Genomic DNA, 13322 nt, shown 5'->3' with positions numbered 1-13322 from the left:
TTTTGTCTTTGCACTAATAGTTAGTTTGCAGTTGTATATTTGCACATATTCCACTTTGTCCCTTTTTGTTGCATGTCCACTGGTAAGCAGGGAGTGACTGCCATTTGGTTTGGGGTGTGGGATTGATCTGTGTTTTCCACTTAGGGCATAAGTGTAGTTTTGTGTGCGTCTTTTGTCTGTGTAGGTTTAGTTAGTGTCACTCCTGTCACACTGTCTCTTGTATATATCACGGTCTTGTGCAATACATCCGGCTAGCACCGAACAATTTTGGTCTGTTGCGGTCTGATTTAATTTCCACTACTCAATTGTCAAGCCCTTTTCCTCACATTTCCTGTTATGGCCTGGAGCGCAGAAAAGGTCCTAACAAGATGTACAGGTGTGTTAGTACCATGAGATCTGATATTTATTTTTTCACTCATGCAGAAGTGTGTTGGTATTGACCTCGGTCTCGTCCAGGTGAGTGTACACAAGCTCATCCATGGCTTCCAACTGAGCTTCTGCACTCATTATCTTGAACAGGTGTCTTCCAAGTGAAACATTAATAAATATAAACAGATTTTTTGTTTTAGATGCTATTAATTTAGATCACAACCACAGTGATTCATCACATTAACTCATTTTTAACAACAGTTGTTCTTTTCACTTCTGTAGAGTAATATTAAGTAATATTTCCTGATAAAGCTTCATTTGCTGCCAGTGAAACATCAGATGTTAGAAATATGTATATTACAATAAAGATATGTGATGGTAAGATGAAATTGAGTCATGGTAAATGACTCAATCATCAGCAATTTTATGGCCAATCTGTGATCTAGTGAGTAATTTCCATTACTCATTCAGAAGCTGGTCACTGATGGCCAACATGTCTGTCAGGTCAACCTGCATTAGCTCTGTGATGGCTTCAGCCTGAACTTCCATGACATCAATCACCTGGTTTGCTAAAAATGAATTTAAAAAAAACAAACTCGAAGTCTCAGATTCAGCACTCACCATTATATTCAGAGTTTCTTCTCCAGAAAGAATAAGATTTTCAACAAAACATGACTAAAGATTTTATATTTTAGGATGAATGTGGCAATAGTAGATGTGCAATCTTGTAGTAGAAAAAGGTCTGCTGTGTTACAGTTCTAGTTCAAGTTTGGTTTATTTGTCACATACATAGTCATACACAGTATAACTCGCAATGAAATGGTTGAGAGTGCTCTGTCCAAACTGAGTAAAAAGAAAACAGGGGTACATAGAGAAATATAAATAGTTCTGCTGTGTTACAGTATCATTTTGTCACAAATTGATATTAAATGGATGTTTATATATATATATATATATTATATATAATTTATTTATTTATTTCAATCTTTTTACAACCAAATAGGCCACTGATAAATTTGCATGGGCATAGTGATAATAGCATTGCCAGTTTAGGGAATTATTATTATTATTATTATTATTAAACAATTAGCAAATTACCATAAGTATTAGTGAATTTTTAACACTTAAAGCAATAAACACCAGAATGCTACCTAGAACCTATTAAAATAACATGCTAATTAAACCTTAATTAGATTTCTATGAATTTAGGTTATTAATCTATAGTCAATCATTTTTACAGCAAAGTAATGACATGTTTATTGTGCTTTATAATGGAAAATGAAATTATGAGAGATTTTATATACACAACAGATGTTCAATTATGTTCTGATATGGCCAAGAAGATGCAAATCGTGTAGAAGTGTCTAATTTGGACTTTACTGAACTACAAAATAAAACTTTAAAGGAACAAGGTCTTAAATGATCCCAAGTGACCCTAAAATATGGTGTTACCATATATTAATTTGCTCACTCAGACGATGGGTGCTCTCTGTCTCAGTCTCATCCATTATAGCTTCCTCCATCTCGCCAGTGGTACCAAAGTTCTCTTGTAACGGAGTTCTTCAGTTCTCCTGTGACTCTCTAGAAGCATTCTGAAAGCTGGCAGATTGAGGAGCTGTTGGCAGGTCTTGAACATCAGTCTCTTCCTCTCTTTGGTGACATCTGGTTTGCTTTGCGTTCTTCAGCTTCTTTCCAAATCCACTATACGTTCTTTTTCCCGCCAGATCCTCCATTTTCTTAGATTCCACTTCTGCTTCTTTTGATTTTCGTAACTCCATCTCTCTTGGATTTTTGCTCCTTATTTGTATGTAAATTGATAATCATCCTTGATGCCTCCAGCGTACAAGCACCAGAAGCAGCTCATTTTTGCAGCTGTCCTCTTCGGCATCGTTACACAGAATGTTTTAAAATGATACTATGCATGAGATATTTATATCTGGGCCATTATGGCTTGAGGTGACACCTTTATGAAATCACTTCAAAGAGCGTATACTGACATATAGAGCAGAATTGCAGGTGTTCAGATGTGAATGCTGATTCATAATGTGCAAATACAAGTCATACTCTACACTTACTCACATTTTTTTCCTTAATATTTTCTTAATATTCAATTTTTTTTTTAATTTTGTGCATGCAAGAAGGGCCAGACGCGTGCAAATAAGTCAATAGTTTAAGCAGGTAAATCCAAAAATCAGAGCCAGAGAGAAACAATCCTGAAAGCAACCAAATACTAAGGGGTCATCCAGAACTAGGTAAAACACAGGGAGTTCAGGAACCAATGAATAACACTCAGAGAGAGAGAGAGAGAGAGGGGGGGGGGGGGGGGGTGTTAAATACACAGGGTAATGAGGACTAGCAATGCACAGGTGATACAAATGAGAAGGTAAAAACCAAAACAAGAACTGGAACGAGAATTGGGTAAATGAACCAATGACATGCGACACGGAGACCACAAAGACAGGGACACTAGGAGTGGCCAACCATGACAATTACTTTTCACTGACATCTGTAATTGCTGAACAACATGGGTGTTTATCTATTAGCGCTAAAAACTCTTTTTAAGACATGGCGGAATAGTTACTGACATGTGGCAATTCGGACGAGATTAAAATAACCTGGTACGTTTGCCGATCGTTTTATAGTAGGTAAAAGACGCAGGAAGAACGCGCAGTCCGTAAAAAAAATGACTTGTCATTTCAGATTCAGACGGGATTAAAATCACTGAGGAGCATATGTAATACATAAGGCATACAGTTTAAATTGCAACATGTTACGGGTGGCTGGCAACGCCAGCGTGCTGCCACAAGAGAGAAGCAACGAGCTGGGATCTAATCGTTGCTCGTTAGCCTGATCTCGTTCAGGTGGCCCCACCCTATATAACAGTTTCTCAAACGCCACTCTGTCTAATCGTTAATCGTTATTCTCAAGTACGAGATTCTCCGTTTGTCTTTCTCACCTGTTCTATGAGGGACCGTCATCCCTTGCGTTTGTCTAAAGTTGTTTCTTCTGGCGAGGTTTCTACTTTCTTTTAGTCGTTTGTCTTAGCCCCAGTTGTGTCTCCTCTCCCAACCACTGAGTTATGGCTAGAGTCTGGTGGGTGTTCAGTCCCTGGACCTGGCAAGTCTAGAGGTGCTTTGAACCAGTTGTGGGGTTTTTTTTAGTTAGAAGTTTCTGGGAGTTTGCTCACCTATAAATCCATCCCATCAGTTTGTGTGAGCTCCCAGCTCCCTTCCTGCCCTCTGACTCTACATCTCCATCAAGCACTCACCAAGTCCTTCTCCCTTTCACAGTAGTGTAGTGGGTAGAGTCGTCTACCCTTAGTCCTCCACTCATTCGGTTCAAACCTTCTCCCTTTCACAGTAGTGTAGTGGGTAGAGCCGTCTGCCCTTAGTCCTCCACTCCTTCGGTTCAAACCTTCTCCCTTTCACAGTAGTGTAGTGGGTAGAGCCGTCTGCCCTTAGTCCTCCACTCCTTCGGTTCAAACCTTCTCCCTTTCACAGTAGTGTAGTGGGTAGAGCCGTCTGCCCTTAGTCCTCCACTCCTTCGGTTCAAACCTTCTCCCTTTCACAGTAGTGTAGTGGGTAGAGCCGTCTGCCCTTAGTCCTCCACTCCTTCGGTTCAAACCTTCTCCCTTTCACAGTAGTGTAGTGGGTAGAGCCGTCTACCCTTAGTCCTCCACTCATTCGGTTCAAACCTTCTCCCTTTCACAGTAGTGTAGTGGGTAGAGCCGTCTGCCCTTAGTCCTCCACTCATTCGGTTCAAACCTCCCTTTCACAGTAGTGTAGTGGGTAGAGCCGTCTACCCTTAGTCCTCCACTCATTCGGTTCAAACCTTCTCCCTTTCACAGTAGTGTAGTGGGTAGAGCCGTCTGCCCTTAGTCCTCCACTCATTCGGTTCAAACCTCCCTTTCACAGTAGTGTAGTGGGTAGAGCCGTCTGCCCTTAGTCCTCCACTCCTTCGGTTCAAACCTTCTCCCTGCTACTCGATTTCCTTTCATGTTTTGCATCTTTTCTCATTTCACCTTCCTTACTCAGCCTCATCTGCATTGGGGTCCATCTAGGAGGTCCTACCACCAGGGGTGCAGGCTTTTAGGGTGCTTCACCTCTGATCACCATAACAGCACTACTGCCACATCACAGCAGCCAATACTAGTGTAATAACCTTTCAAAGAAACATGCAAAAACAACAACAACAAGTGATTCTGAGTGGGCGTATTACTGAAAAGTTATACACAGCGTGTGATCTAATTAAATGAATTCAACAGAAACAATACAAATCTACTAAGCCAATACTATTAAATCTAAGACTAAAAGCAACTATATCTAGAAGATAGTGTGTCTCTAATCTAAAAAAATATTTAAAAAAAAACCCAGAATGAGAGTAAATAAAGTAGCTGAACAACCTCTAATTGCCCACACTTATACACAACAACGTAACTACACAGTCGTAATTTACACTGGGCACAATGGGAAACATGTCCACATCATTTTGTGAAATGGCAGATTTTATCTCCATCACTTGACATACTTTTTTCAATAAATATATAATCTCTTTTAGTCAGTAAAAGACGTAGGCTATTATGTTCTTAATAACACAATCCGAAATCGCGGTAATATTTTTAAATAACAGTGCTGATACTTATTGCATTGTTAAATAAGTGTTCAATGGCCATAAAACCTTCCGGGAACCTCTTTCCTTATGTCCAAGCATAGATTTCTTGCGTGCCCGAGGACTTGATTTCTTAAAGAGAACACGAATCTGATGAGCAGATGCATTGATTGCACTCGGTCCGCATTCTTTTCCTTAGCCCTTTTCAAAGCAAAGTTATGCCCATTGTCCTAGAACAATTCCATAACGAATAACGTGTTCATAAGGAGTACAAGCAGGCGATTTATTGATTCTGATCAGTGACAATTGTAATAACTCTTCAGCGGCATTGACAGCGGCAATTGTATAATTTCACTCATTGTTATTTAACAGATAATATAAGACAGCAATAGTTTTAGTACAAAAGGAAGGTTCAGAGATTTAATATTTGACCCTTTCTTCAGATTAGGGTCTCTTTTTTTATATACGTGAATACCACACTTGTGAGTCTGGCTGAAATAATCTTTGCCTCCTGTAAATTGTATATTTGTTAAATAGATAGCATAGCTAAACTAGTATGATATGCTAATTTTATCTATGTAACAGTGGTCGGCTAGGTAAGTGCATTAATGACTTCAGGAATGATCTACCTTTCTAGTAGGTACTTTTCATGCACTGCCAACTGGGGTTCTCTTGCTGGTAAATTAGGACAAGATTACAGAGTTGAGTAAAAACGAACAAATTCACTTAATGTGGACAGCTTTACACGGTGGGCTGCTGCATGCCTGGAAACGAGGGGGCTCTCCATGAGTGTTACTACCAGTTAGGTTGTATCTAAGCCAGTCTACAAAAAGCTGCATGTGTAACTGTGACCTGAATGTTAGTTAACTTCAATGTGTCATATGTATCTGTGACAGCGTGTCTTGATGGTTTGTGTTGTTTAATAAGAGTTACTTTTAACCTGCTCACTTCTTTTAAAACGGAGAATGCACAGGTTCGGCATTCTGCTTCATCTGCTACCCAAAACATCAATGTTCACTCAGAATGGCCGTGTAAGAACTAAATAAGGTCCCCAATCAACTTCAATTAAAACAATAATGAGATCATAATTTGCATTGTTTACTTTTTGCTTTTGGTGGGCCTGTGTGCATTACGTTTGACTTGATATGGCATTTGGCTTACCATTTCTGACCAATTCTTTCTTGCACACCTTTCTCATGAAAACAGTGCAGAAGGGCCCACTTCCTACCAAAACTAATCTGATAAAACACTAAAGCACAAAGGACATTCTGATTCGTATTACTAATTAGCTTCTTGTGAACCTCCCAGGAAACACCACTGAGGTTCTTGACATTGTTATTGTTAAAATAAACTAAACCTGTCTTTTCAAAATCCATCGTCATCAGGCACCGCTTGGAGCTCTCAGTAGTCAATGTTCTTGATTGTGATCTTCTGGTCTGCATCAATCTTGTAATCCCCCATGCCTAGTCAGAAAAGTGTAGCTTTGAGAATGGATACAATATTTCACACTATAGTTTAACTTTTAATGCCTCAAACAGGTTTGTGGCATTATTACTATTAATGTAGTATGTGCTAATTTGTTTATGAACAGGCCTGTATAGACTGTGTGTTTATACATAAATTACTGCGAGATGCTGTGTGTTTCTAACCCTCTTTCAAAGCATTGCCATCTGAAGAAATCTTCCAGTATCTGCGGTCAGACTGACGTGCCCACTCCCCGTTAACTCGGCTGAGGAAGGGCCCCCACAGACTCTCCTCCTTTTCAAACCTATAGCACAGAGGGCAAACGAACACAGGTTCAATGGAATATCACTGACCGAGTTTTCTTTAACAGACAACACCCACCACAAGCCCTCTAATTAGCATTCAATACCGCCAGTCAAGTTTGTTAACTTCCGTAACTGCTACTAATATTCCATCTTAGGAAAAGGTCAGAACATGAGTACATCAGTGCTTTACCTAACACAGTAAAGTAATATTTTACCTATGAATTATCACTTTTTCAAAGCCCCAGAGAGCATTACATAAAAGAATTGTGTTAGCTAATGAGTTCTGACTTCCTAAACAATATGGGCAAAAACACTACACTGTGATTATATTACTACATACCACAACTGTGATATGCAATTATAAAATGCACTCATGAATTCTTCATGGTTAAAGACTGGCCTGAATTACTATGACCGAAATTATTTATTTTTGTGGAATCATCTGAATTGTGTGATTCACCCGAAATTGTTATGAATTTGGCCCAGCCCACTAGTTTTACCCAGACCGAGATCACCTTCTCCTGAGTACCACACCTGTTCATCTCCATCTGTTCCCTTTTAAAGACTCCCATTCTCCCAGACCTCTTTGCGATGTATTGCTATCCTAGTATGCATGCCAAGTGTTCCCTTCTCCTGTTGTATTTTCTGGCTACTGACCTCTGTTTCTTCCCCAGACTATGCCTTGCTCCCAGTCCTTTGTTTGACTGTGGTCTCTGCCTGCTGGTTCTGACCTGGATTTGACTGACTACTCTCTGCATCTTGATCCTACAAACTCCTCAAACAGTCCCGACCTGTATTGCGATCCCATGAAAGTCTTCCGCATTTGGATCCAAACCTACCCGTGTCCTAGCGTTCCTGACAAAAACAGATCTGGAATAGATCTGTCCGATATTGGCCAGGATGCTCACAACCATAGACTCTTTATACAATATCCAGCCTACGCTCACAACAGGCTTCAAAAAGATCTGTGCTTGTTTAGCCTGATTGATTATTTTGCTTATTGAAACCATCATCACAGAATTCAGTATTACAAAGTTCAATACCCTTCTAGCTTTCATTTACTGACAGTAAAGTTAGCATTTATAATTTTTTTTAAATACTCAAAAATGAGACTAACGTGAAGCCTATCTGCTGATCCTGAAGCAGTGTGAGGGCCTTGAGTAATGAGGAGCCGCTGGGAACGTCTACCAGGAAGTCTGAGATCAAGCCAGTGGCTTTCACCACCTCCACATGCACATGCACAAGGACGTTGGATTGAACTTCTGGTTGGACAGGAAGGACATTCCAAATGAGAGAGTCTGTTCAGGAAAAAAAAAACAGAGTCAGAAATGAAACAGACATTAGATTAGGTTCACATTAATCACAAGGCACTTTGCCAGAGCTCTCATGGATTTCCCACTATGTTTCCATTTCTATTTGGCAATGTCACTGGTTTGAATTGGTCTGCTGGGGTTGTGGGTGCGGCTAGTTGTCCTCACCGTCTTCGTCGTGGCAATCCTTGCTCTTCAGATCAAGGTAGGAGCGCTGTTGGAGTGCTGGCAGGATCTGGGAGATGGCCATAGGGTTGTGGTAGGTGCCCTTCCTAGCATCCGCCCTCATAGCTTCCACAGAGTTGGCGTGCTCTTTCACGTAACTGCCCATTGCCAACAAGGCCTGAAATATGTAGGGGAGGTACTGATGACATTCTGCTTGCTGAAAACTTTGTATAAATATTCTTAGCTCCATGACATGGAGGGTATGCAGTGAGAAATGCTGGGTGCTGGTGACAGAAGCTGTCCCGCTTTTTTTTTTTAATCAGGATGCATTTTACAATTTTATTCTTCAAATGCTGGATTTTTGTAGGTTTTAGATCAAAGTAATAATAACATAGATAAAGTAATACACCACAATGTCCGTATTTTCAGTTGTTAAACTCAGAAAACGAAAGGAAAACTCAAAGCTACTCAGGTATGAAACTACTTAAGCTGCAGTATTTACACTCTATGAAGTGTGAAAATGACACAGCTAATAGTCTCTTTCCATCCATTTAAATGCATTTCTGATCTGACCAGTAATGACCGAGAGGGGCCCAGAGGAGCACATTTACTGCAGAGAAATCTTGACACACCTGAACCCCACCGCTTACCTGAACAGCCAGTCCGGTGCTGAACTCGTTACCCATGTGGCCGTCGGCTCGCTCAGACTCCAGAAGCTTCTTTTTGATGGTGGCCAGAGCCTTGTTCAGCTCTGCCTCATTGTTCACTGTGGTTCTAGCATCTTTCAGGCATTGCAGGGCCATCCCTGCCATCGCATGTGAGTCTAAGAAGCGTAAAAAAGGGATTCCTGCTTATAAACTGTACTACATGTCCCTATAATTAAAGGCATCATACAACAAAAGAACATTTTAAAATGATAGATTCAGTATCAAGTTGAACATTCTAGACTAGAGGTAAGATGACCTTAGTATTATATGGCTTTTCGGTTTCTGTAATGACACATCACACTTACATCAAATGCACAACATATATATTTTAAACATTTATGTGGGGTGAAGCAGAATCTCTAAACACCCAGGGGTGAGGGATGTCATTGCAACTTAAATACAATATAAAATATGTTTAAACTGTATAATCTGGTAAATTTGATAAACTCACCTATACATAAGGAGACATCATGCTTGATTTGCCCATGCTGGACAGCGTGGATGAGCTTATGGCTGATGTGGGAACTGACCCTGACGCCACTCACACACAGAGCCAGAATACCCAGAGAGTACTGGTAGTAGTTGGTTTTGGGTCGTTGCTTAGCTGCGGAAAAGAATAAACAGAAAAAAACCTTTGGAACAGTGGAGTTAACAACAGTAAAACATGAAAATGAATCAGTTTATTTTGCTAGTGCTCCTCCCAACTTGTAGGACTGGGGTGGATCTAAGAACGAGATGTGTGCAACAAAACATTTTAAATTAACAAACATTATATTTTGCTTCAGCTCTCGAGGAGGCTGGAACCGAAATGTAACAATGAAAACGGGGCTTTCTTAAATATGAGAATATTTATTATTATCTTTATAGTGCTATAGTGACATCACAGCACATTTTCTTTTACGTAGTCCGCAGCGGACCCGATGAAACAATTCTCATATACCTCACCGCACAAAGTCCTGTTAATACAAAGGTCATGGGTTGAGTTCCCAGAGAATTTACATGCTGTGTACTGAGCAATGTATACAAGTTGCTCTGGATAAGTGTCTGCTGAAAGTGTAAAAGTAATCAGGTGTATGAACATAATGTCATGTTTAATTACCCTGTGTAGTAAATCTTTTGCTATCAAACACTTTCTGAAATCTATAATCCCCTGATATCACCAGAAACATGGTAGCTTCCCTACAGATATCTTTGCCAAGTTGATAATATAGTCCTTCTTTATTTATTGTTTTGGAGGCTTTTAGGTTTAAGGCTTGTGTTCAGGAAGTGATTTGTTCAGTCAAAATCATTCCACTTTTTTTAGCCCTGAAATCATTACAGTTTTGTTTCAGCAATTTATTTCACATCATTGTCCTGGTCCAAGAAGAGGCACCACCCACTTTCTTGAGCCATTTGGTTCGAAGAGGCAGTTAATGTTTGTGTACACTTCAAAATGTATCCTGTGATGTTGATAGCAGTAATTTCCTCAATACAGGCTCATGAGTACATGCTATAACGTTTCACAGATTAGGTGGTAAGCTCTGAATCATGCGCAGCTCCATTTCTCTCCCTTTCCAGGCACTCTGGCACATGTTAACTTGAAAACATTTGTCACTGTCCATCTACAAACTGTGACAGCTGGAAAGGGTAAAGGGAAGTGTTTTTTTTTTTTTTTTTTAATTAATCTATGACTACTGCTGCTGTTGCCAACCTGATCTTGTATAAGGGATTGAAAAACTAGACAGATTCATGAGATATTTAAGGAAACACAGATCTTTCAATGTTTGAGGGAGAGAGACAATATATAACAACAAACACCAATAATAATAATAATAAAATATGACCCACATGCAATGTTCCTTTTCTCTGTCTCCAGCTCCTTCTTGAGGTGTGTGAGCAGGGGTTCGCTCATCTCGTTCACAGACAGCGTGAAGCTGCTCAGGTCTTGGCAGGAAGCCTTCAGTGCCAGCACATACAAGGCCAGACGGCCCACAACCGGTTTCATGTCATTGATAGAGCTAAAAAGAAGTGATACAAAACCCATCACCACACACAGGATTATACACCAAGATGCAGAGGGGATTCTGTTTTCATTAGGGATGTGAGGCATTGCCTCATCACTGGCAGATGACTGCTTAAAGTCACAATAAGGGGCACTGGATACTATTATTCAAGTGATATCGAGTACCAAAATGATACGTACTCATTAAATAGCTTTCTAAGTGGGAGCTTTTTTGGGCATAGCCAAGTGTGACAGAAACAGCATCCAAGAGCTGTTTACCTCTGAATGTCATCATGCAGTTTGGTCTTGAGCTGATTGAGGTTCTGGCTCTCCTTGAGCAGGTTGTGGTGGGTGGACAGGCGCAGGGCGATATGCACACTGGGGTTGGGCAGAGAACCTGATGCTTCAGTGGATTGCAGGAGCTCCTTATTCAGCTGGAGGAGGAGCTCGTCTCCTGATGCTGCGAGGGGGGCAGTGGAAGAGGAAACCACGAATAGAAAGTAAGACACATACACAGAATCTCTATTCAAACAGGAACACTGCAGTAAAGAGCAGACTGGGATGGGCCACAGTCATGTGGACAGAGATGCCAACATGCTTTTTTCTCCCTCTTTCTCCCCTTTTCACACCCTTTTCTCCTACTTGGCATGAGAAGTAGCTGAGTCATATAAACAGCCAAAGTGAGAGTATTTTGCTATGTCCTAATAAACGTTCCCTAAGGATTTACGAGTGAATGCTCACTATAATGTCAATGGGTTCATCGACCTCTCACATATGACTGATTCACACTGCTGGTTCAGCAGTACAGCAGTCCATGGTCATTATTCTTAAAAGCAAAGTACAGAGGAAAAAATGTTTCAGCCCAAAAGGGCTCCATTATTGCAAAATTGTAAGGCACGGCAAGTTTATTTGTATAGCTTTTATACACAGTGGTAATTCAAAGTGCTTCACATAAGATATAGAATAAGAGAATAGCAGATTTATTATTAAATCTTATTACATCCTGAGATCCATAACCTTGGGAAGGTCTTTGCCAAAAAATTAAAATAAAATGTTACAAATACAATTTATTAAAATAAAATAAACATGAACTATAATTTGATTTCTCTAAATTAACTAAAGATTAAAGAGATAAAACCTGAATTAATTTAAGTATGATTAAACATATATAGACTAAACAGAAATTAAAAAAAAAGAAAACTGTGCTTAAAAGTGAAAAGTGCAGTGCTACAGGATCTGAGGGAACAGTGCTTAAGCTGAGCTGAAAGACTGGCCAAATGAGGAAACTTTTAGTTTCAACTTAAAAACATCTAGTGTATATATGTTATGCACTCTTGATATCCCCTGACAAATAGTACCATTCAAAGACAGCATATAGCTGAATGCTACCTCTCCGTGCTTAGTTTTTACCTTAGGCAGGACGCATCTACTTAGTGATGTGCTCAAGGCACTTACAAAGAGAGCTGAGGGGATTGTAGTTGTCTGAGGACTAAGTAAATCCAAATGTTGTCTGCATAGCTGTGGTAAGATAGCCCAAAATCTTGCATTATTTGGCCAAGAGGAAGAGGATGCATGTAGTTAAGAACTCTGCACATTTATACAAATGCCTTGTACAAACTTTGACACAGCTAACAAAATGAATTTAATATACTGAGTGCGATCTAACCAGGCTACATAAGTCTATGAATGCAAAGGTCATAGGATATTTTAAATCTGTAATTAAATATTTTACCTCATTTCACCAGTAAACCAGTTTTTAAGTAACATAATTGTATTACCATCTTAGACTTCAAGTACTGAATTAGATGAGTTTCCAATAATGAATTAGTTGCTCTGAATCACATCTTATAAATACAGAATTCATAGCGTCAGAGAAAAATACATTTAATGCAGTAATTTTTAATACCACATGCCGTCTTTCCTGCTGTCAGAGCAATCAGCGCCACCGCAACAAAAAGAATCATGTTCACTTGGGTTGATCTACAAAAGAAAATCAAACACTAAGTATAGTACAGGCGCTTAATTGGTAGTAAACCCGGGAATAACAAAACAGACTTATTTGTCCCAAGACTTACATTTCCTTCGCACACCAGGGCCACAGAATGGACGACGGAACTGTAACACTAGTGTCTAACACAAAAGTTAAACTTATCTCCCATTTATCACATGACTAGCTAACAAAGGCGGAGTTAATGGAAATGGACATGAAAAAAACAAGGGCAGATTTTAGCATAAACAGACGTCTGTAGAATTATTGTTATTGTTTTATCTTCGCATGTTACAAGCTTCTGCTATCTGTATAACGCTACCAAGCTTAGCAGAAGGCTACATTCAAGAGCGACCGATAATATCCATGTATCTGTGTTTGCCATGTGAATTTGTTTACATTTGATAACGATACCCGGATGAGGAG

General features: G+C 39.8%; 1 protein-coding gene across 1 annotated transcript; it reads right to left on the bottom strand.

The window, feature by feature from the left end:
• Nucleotides 1-5235: 5235 nt before the first annotated feature.
• On the bottom strand, nucleotides 5236-13280 carry tcn2 (transcobalamin II). The gene is made up of 10 exons (XM_027010620.2): nucleotides 12985-13280; nucleotides 12816-12889; nucleotides 11189-11369; nucleotides 10756-10925; nucleotides 9380-9532; nucleotides 8872-9044; nucleotides 8225-8399; nucleotides 7864-8044; nucleotides 6627-6745; nucleotides 5236-6440 (listed from the first exon to the last, which is right to left on the bottom strand). Exons 2-10 carry the CDS (start codon nucleotides 12871-12873, stop codon nucleotides 6379-6381), a joined length of 1272 nt encoding a protein of 423 aa, XP_026866421.2. The 5' UTR covers nucleotides 12874-12889; nucleotides 12985-13280; the 3' UTR covers nucleotides 5236-6378.
• Nucleotides 13281-13322: the final 42 nt, after the last annotated feature.

Source organism: Electrophorus electricus, chromosome 9, assembly GCF_013358815.1.
Source record: "Electrophorus electricus isolate fEleEle1 chromosome 9, fEleEle1.pri, whole genome shotgun sequence".
In the NCBI taxonomy this organism is placed as follows: Eukaryota; Metazoa; Chordata; class Actinopteri; order Gymnotiformes; family Gymnotidae; genus Electrophorus; species Electrophorus electricus.
This window is presented reverse-complemented; position numbering and strand designations above follow the sequence as displayed.

What these genes read in the sequence shown, in the direction of transcription:
- tcn2 (XM_027010620.2), bottom strand. Translation starts at nt 12,873, where the DNA reads ATGATTCTTTTTGTTGCGGTGGCGCTGATTGCTCTGACAGCAGGAAAG. An exon ending in GCACCGGACTGGCTGTTCAG is followed by an intron (nt 8,400 to 8,871) that starts GTAAGCGGTGGG and finishes TACATATTTCAG; the next exon opens with GCCTTGTTGGCAATGGGCAG. An exon ending in TGGCAATGCTTTGAAAGAGG is followed by an intron (nt 6,441 to 6,626) that starts GTTAGAAACACA and finishes TTTTCTGACTAG; the next exon opens with GCATGGGGGATTACAAGATT.